Source organism: Octopus bimaculoides, chromosome 5, assembly GCF_001194135.2.
Source record: "Octopus bimaculoides isolate UCB-OBI-ISO-001 chromosome 5, ASM119413v2, whole genome shotgun sequence".
NCBI lineage: Eukaryota > Metazoa > Mollusca > Cephalopoda > Octopoda > Octopodidae > Octopus > Octopus bimaculoides.
Window position 1 is genome coordinate 34,659,921 of NC_068985.1, and position 7,500 is coordinate 34,667,420.

At 34.0% G+C, this 7,500-nt stretch overlaps 2 protein-coding genes across 6 annotated transcripts in view; both read left to right on the plus strand.

The window, feature by feature from the left end:
• Window positions 1-7,500, plus strand: part of LOC106879981 (uncharacterized) — a 263,310-nt gene that overhangs the window by 89,651 nt on the left and 166,159 nt on the right. The window lies entirely within an intron of this gene.
• The window catches only part of LOC106874547 (uncharacterized), a 30,214-nt gene that overhangs the window by 21,118 nt on the left and 1,596 nt on the right, over window positions 1-7,500 (plus strand). The window contains exon 5 of the mRNA XM_014922319.2: window positions 6,476-7,500. This exon is cut by the window's right edge and continues 1,596 nt beyond it. Within this exon, the coding sequence (XP_014777805.2) occupies window positions 6,476-6,486 (11 nt within the window). The 3' untranslated portion in view covers window positions 6,487-7,500. The remainder of the gene's footprint in view (window positions 1-6,475) is intronic.

Consider the following 7,500-nt stretch of genomic DNA (forward strand, 5'->3'; position numbering starts at 1 on the left):
TATATATATATATATATATATATATATATATATATATTTATATATATATATAGATGGGTATGAGTGTATATATGTGCGCATGTTTCATTATATGTTTACGTTTGATTGGGTACGTTTGCTCACTTATCTATGTGTATGTATGTGAGCATGTATATATAGATGCTTAAATATATTTATGTACATATGCGTCTGTACATGAATGTATGCATATGTGAGTGTATCTGTGTGTGTAGGCATATATACTTGTTCTGTTTGTGTGTGGGAGGGTAAGTGCGAGTTGTGGATGTATGTATGTATTTGTATGTATGTGTATGTATGTATATGTGAGCGTATCTGGGTGTATACAGGCATATATACATAGGTTTGTTTGTGTGTGTGTGAGGGTATCTGTGAGTCTTTGTGTGTGTGTATGTATCCGACCACTGACTAGATTCATTGTAGTCATATTTACTTTTATTTTACATTCCTTCATTTCTTAATATAAACTGGTCAACAGAAAGAAAGGCAAAGGAAAGCAAATTATTTACTGCTTGCTTTCAGTCATAATAAGAGCAGTGATGTTATTTTCTTTGTATTCTATTATTTTTGAGAAGGGAGCGTCAAAAAGAAGGACAAAACAAAAAAATGAGTGAGTGGCTAAGAAAGAGAAAGCAGACATTTTACTGCTTGCCTTCCAGCCATGTTAAGCCAACGGATATGTCAACTTTTTTTTCTCTTGAAGTGCTGATGTTCTTACTGTCCTGTGCAACAGAGATCAAAAACTTGCCTATTCAGAGTACTTTCCTGAAGATTTCCTCATAGTCAGACAGATTTAAATGAGAAATGCATATTTAGTCAATTTACAAGTTTGTTTTATTGTTTTCTGATATATTTCATATAATTATTTGGTACCAAAGAGTATACATTTTAGTTTTTATTTTCTACTTTTTTCAGTCAGTAGATTGTGGCCACCATCTTAAATAATTTTTAGTCTAATGAATCTACCCCAGTACTTTTTTAAAGTCTGGTGCTTTTGGTCTCTTGTCCTGAGCTGCTAAGTTACAGGAACATAAATACACCAATGATGGTTGTCAAGCATTAGTGAAGGACAAAACACAAACACAAAGACACACATGTGAACAGACACACACACCTATATATATGCAACAGGTTTTTTTCAGTTTCCCTCTACCAAGTTCATTTACAAGATTTTAGTCAGCTTAAAGCTTTAATAAAAGACACTAGTAGAAGACTGGACCTAGAACCGTGTGGTTGGAAAGCAGACTTCTTACCACACACCCATGCTTGCTTTCTAAAAAGATTTAACCAATGGAGAGAGTATTTTTTATCCATTCTTAAGACCTGAATCTAGTCATTTGATCCCAGACTATTTCACACATAGAGTGAAAAAAAGAAACCGGAAATATGTGTGATTAAAAAGTAAAGCTTTCATCCATTCGTTCATGCCAATGCTTTAAGATTTAATTTTAAATTTTCAAAGTTATTTAAGAAAGGTTACATAAAAAAATAAACTAGCACCTAAATTGTCTATTAGCATAAAGCTTTAATCCATTTAAAAAGATTATAACCTAGTAGAATTACTTCAATCAACCCCAGGATGGCATAAGGGTCAATAAGTTTTTCAGCTTTGTAGCTACTTTCCCCGACTTTGAAACAAATAAGAAGCATATTATCATTCTCAGAAAAGAGAAACCAAAGCTTAAGCTGAAAATCAAAACTGAAGAGGACAGTAAGAAATGTCATCATTATTTTGATTGAAAATATTTTGAATAGTGTGAGTGAGAGACGAGATGACTCATTCTGAACAAATTTTTCTGTTTCCTATGTCTGTAAGTTTGTCAGTATAAGAACACATTTTCTCAGCTTTGAAGTGATATTGAAAACAAATGTCACTTTCAAGTGATTTTCAAAACGAAATCATTTAATTGTGTAGCTATTACAAGTGAAAGTGTAATTAAGCCAATGATCAAAAAACATCAGCATTTGTTGCTAGCATGTTTGGTGAGACTACAGACCTTTGAATGAATTCTTAACTATCACACATTTTGCAGTTTATTGATGAGAAGGAAAGGCTTCAAGAAATGTTTTGGGGATAAATTGATCTCAGCAAAAACAGAAAAGCAGTATCACTGACAGAAGCTGTACATTGTTATACACATTCACTTAATTTGGTATTTTCTCACTCAGCTTCATGAGTTTGTGAATGTCAAATTTTCTTCCAAACTTTAAAAAGAATTTCGACTTTTTTCTTGAATAGCTCCTACTGGATGAAATCATTGGAAGGTGATTTCCAAAGTTATATGTATGTGATTCATGTCTTACTAACTACTTCAAAATGATTCATTGTAGGGGGGAAACTATTTTCATTTTCAGACATCCCATATCTTAAAGTATATATAACACTATACTTTTCATAGAGAATGGGGGAAGGTGGAACACTCAGAAATCCACCCCTCCCAACCTCATTAGGAGGTGGGGACTGCATACCCTAGTTTCCTAGTCACCCTTCACCACTGATATATATATATTTATGTATATAAGATGCTGTGTGGGTGTATCCTTCCATTCCAAAACTAAGGTCAAAAGTGAATTCAAGGATTTCTTGGCATCAAAACCTTTGGATTTTTATTGAAGAAGCATAAATGACCTTGGCAATTGATGGGAGAAATGCATAGCTGTTCAGAGATCATATCTTGAATAATTAAACCTGTGTCGCACGGTCGACACAAAACATATAATATGACAAAACAGGGCTCGCAATGTGAGATGCGAGCAAGTGCCAGCAAAGAAAAGAGAGTGAGAGACACAACCGTTAAATATATAAAGAGTAAGTTTATTAGGGTAATCATCTGTGTGTCTGTGTGTGCGTGCATGCGATAACATAAATAACACAATACATAAGACAGGCCTTCGTGTACAAGAGTATGTATACAACAATATGTGTGTGCGTGTGTGTGTGAGAAATACAGAGCATTGAATAAGTGTCTGTAACAGACTATAAGAGTCCTGAACACAAAGATAAGAAAGTACCAGTTCATAGAAGAGTTACACAGTAGGTAGAATGTCTGTACTCAAAGGGTTGTGGCCGAATAGCAGAGCTGTGGTGTCACATGTCGTGTGTAAAGTTGTGTGTAAATGATCCTTATAACCATAAGCAAAGTTGTGCATTGCTTCAATGGGAGATGTTTACGAATTTTATAATCATTATTTTTCTATTCCTTGATTTAAAGTTTGGCAACTTTAATTGGATTATCTTAGATCATTTAAAAAACATGTTATGGTAATAAAAGTTGTAAACAACCCCTCCTAAACAATAGGTAACTATATTTAAAAAGACTATTTCTCAATGTAGATTCAAAGTAGTTTATTTGATAGTTAAATTAAAGCAATGGTTTAGTGGTTAATGCACTAAGGCATTAACCAATATGCTATATGTAGACTATTCTTACTAAATATCTGCATCAACACTTGGCATAAAATAAAGAAAAGTGTTCTGTCTTCAATTAAAGATTTATCTCCAGCATTTTCATAGTTAAATACTAAACTTATTGTCAGAAAAAGACTGCATTTCTCCCCTTATTTTTTCTTTTAATATTTTCTGTTGAAGAGTCTAGACTCAAAACATAAAATACTTTTCCATTCTTCCCAAGCATTAAACTAATACATCTGCTTGTTGTTCCTACACCCATCTTTGTCTTTTGTTTCCTGTAAATTTGAACTATATATAATGATGATGATGATGATACATATTACTTACATAACCCTAGTAAATTGGATGAGAGAAACAATAAGTAAAGGCTGGTGATCATAAAAGTTAAGTCTCCATGTGGGAAAGCAACTAAACATGGACTTAAATAGGATATTTCAAAATTTAGCTATGAAGTAGAATTTGTGTCATTAGCTGTGGAATAATAGTTAATGCATTATGAAATCATGAGGGAGTGGTTGAATTCTTACCATTTTTTTCAACTTCATATATCTTTTTTGTTTGCATCTATAATTAATTTATAATGCATAAATAGGTTCTATATCCAAATCTAGTAGATGTGTGTGTGTGTGTGTGTGTGTGTGTGCATGTGTGTGTGCACGTGTGTGTGAGTGAATCAGCTTTCACTTAGAATGCAATAGAATATTAATTGTAACATATTCGTGACAGAGTAATCACCATACCACTGTTCATGAGGTCTGATCAAATAATATCAGGACTGTTGCTATGGTAATGGAACTAAAGAATGCAGATTGAAGCTATTTGCCACAGATTGACTTTAAACTCTGTTATGCATGTACACTTATCTAATTCATAACATTTTTGCTCTCTTCCATTGTTTATAGCAGTGTTTGCAAGTAAAATGTGTAGTGTGTGGTCATTTCATCACACCACAGAGGTTCTATCAGTGACTATGGCAGAGAGATCTGAACAGAGGATGTGCCTTAAATTTGGCTAAAAAGTTTGGTATTACCTAAACAGATACCTGCACAAAGTTGCAGAAAGTGTACAGTGAGGAATATATGAGCCAGATACAAGTGTATAAGTGGTTAAAACGTTTCCTGGATGATCAACACAATGTTGATACTGACACATGTTCTGGGATACACACCACCAGCAGAACTGATAAAAGGATTGTAAATGTGTGTGCAACTGTTCAGAAAGACTGTTGAATCATTGTACATGAATTGTTGGAGGATGTGAACATTAATTACAGTTCAGTTCAATCCATTGTCACTGACGATTTGGGTATAAGATGTGTGTTTGCCAAGTTTGTGTGAAAACTACTTCCAGTTGACCAAAAATAGGGTTGGGTTTCAGCTGCACAGGATCTCTTTGATTGCATCAAGAAAGATGGATACCTTTTAAAAACGGTGATAACAGGGGACAAATCATGGGCTTATGGCTATGACCCCAAACCAAAACTCAGTCTTCACAGTGAGTGGCTACTCCACCATGACCTACCCATTCAGCACAGCTTGTACAGCAGTTTTTGACCAAGTACAACATTCCTTAAGTCAGACAACCACCATATTCCCAGGTACTTGCCTCTTGTAACATTTTTCTCTTTTCAAAAATTAAAATCAAATCCCACTTGAAAGGAACAAGATTTTGAGACATTGGAGAAGTCCAAGAGAATGTGATGAGGCAGCTGCTCGCTATCTGCAAAATGGAGTTTCAGGAATGCTTCAATCAATGGAAATGACATTGCATAAAATGTGTGGCTTCAGAAGGAGACTTCCTCAATGGAGATTAAATGCCCAATTGCCCCTGGACTGGCTCTTGTGTGGGTGGCACATAAAAGACACCATTTCGAGCGTGGCCGTTTTCGTGCGGGTGACACGTAAAAGCACCCACTACACTCTCTGAGTGGTTGGCGTTAGAAAGGGCATCCAGCTGTAGAAACTCTGCCAAATTAGATTGGAGCCTGGTGTAGCCATCCGGTTGCACCAGTCCTCAGTCAAATCGTCCAACCCATGCTAGCATGGAAAGCGGACGTTAAACGATGATGATGATGATATGTGTTTTATAACACCAATCCTGATACTTTTTGATCAAGACTCATATAAACATAAATTAGATTCAATGTTAGATATTCATAACAGTTGAGGACACTATTATTTACTTAACATCCACAGTTCATTTACTGGTTACTAATTGGAACCAAGTGGTCAATTTTAGGCTATGATTTTATATAAAATGTATAGAAATTATAAATAAAAATGTGCCAATGGAAAATATGTAACAGACTCTCTTTTGATCATATGTTAGCAAGACCTTATACTAAAACTTTAGAATTTATTGCCCTAATCAATCCATGTTTACATTATTGTAACTTATAGTAATTTTTTTTATGTGAAGGCACATGGTTCAGTGGTTAGAGCATCGAGCTTACGATCGTGACGTTGTGAGTTCGAATCCCGGTCCGGGTTGCATGTTGTATTCTTGAGCAAGACACTTTTAGATATGAAACCTTGTAACTATTTCATTTTGCTTCAGTTCACTCAGCTGTAGAAACAAGTTGCGACATCACAGATGCCAAGCTGTATCAGCCTTTGCCTTTCCCTTAGATAACATCAGTGGTGTGGAGAGGGGAGGCTGGTATATATGGGCGACTTCTGGTCTGCCATAAACAACCTTACCCGGACTTGTGCTTGGGAAGATAACTTTCTAGGTGCAATCCCATGGTCAGTCATGACCAAAGGGGGTCTCAGCAGTAATTTTTACATGTTTCAAATGTAATTTCTGCGATCATCACTCAAATTTTTTTTTCCTTATGAAGAGCTCTGTGCTTATAAGATATCAATTTGTGCACCTAGTTTTTAAGTTCCAGTCATTCTAGTATTTAAGTAAGCATGATCTAATATCTAATTATTTTTCTGCAAAGCATGCAATTATTTTCACAAACACTAAACATCAAATAACTGTTTAAGAGATCAAGATCTCATGAGAGCATCTCATGTACATTTTTGTTTTTTTATTTTTTAGGTTACCGGTGAAGGTCCATGCTTTTCAGGTGAACAAGAAGAACCTAGAACTTAGTGTTATAGTATATCAAACCCTCTAGATCTAATTGGAATCTTGTGTGAAACCCATGTCCGTTTCATTGTCATCATTTCATGGACACTTTTTGCAAGCACTACACATTTGGAGTAAATATTTGATACTGCCACAACAGAACTGAGTTCTATGTTATATGCTATATCTGCATTGTTTTTGTATTCACTGAATTGACAAATTCTTGATTTATTTTTAACCTTTATAAATACCTATTGATATATAAACATTTGCATCACTGAAGTAAACTCAGTTAAATTTCTGTATTTTTTTCCCTCTTATATGAGTCATCACCATCTAAATATACTATGGATATTTAGAAACATAGCTGTGAATATTATTGATTTTTGGAATATATTTTGGAATAATCTCCAAAAGAAATGTTAAGAATTTGAATTCAAAGCAATTTTCAACAAATGAGCAGCAATTATGAGAGTTTTTGTCCACATTAAACATCTTGAAACCATTTACAACTTCATGATCAAAGTTTGTGATGTTCCCCTTACAGTAGTTCTTTATATGCTTTCTGTTATTTTACTTTAGTGAGATCAATGTTTTTAAATTTCCTTCTGTCACATTTATATACACATATAATCCATGATATAGAATTTTAAATTCAATCCAGGGTCAGTTTTCTTCAAAATACTCAAATTATATATATAACAGAATTCCTTTTTTCTCCTTGGTGATTGTAAGGCTATATTTTATGATAGCCATATTTCATCATTCTTTCTATAAATAGATACCTCACCATATATTATATACAATTATAATGTACATTTTACTTGCAGAAAAAAGTTCACTATATGTATATGGAATTCTCCTAACATCAATGCATGGTGGAGATGTTCGAACTATGTTTACATATAGTAAGCAGAAAATTAAAGATCTGACTTTATTTTTTATATTGTAAACATTGAATAAGTAGTAGCTGTATATGTGATTTGTTTTATGAA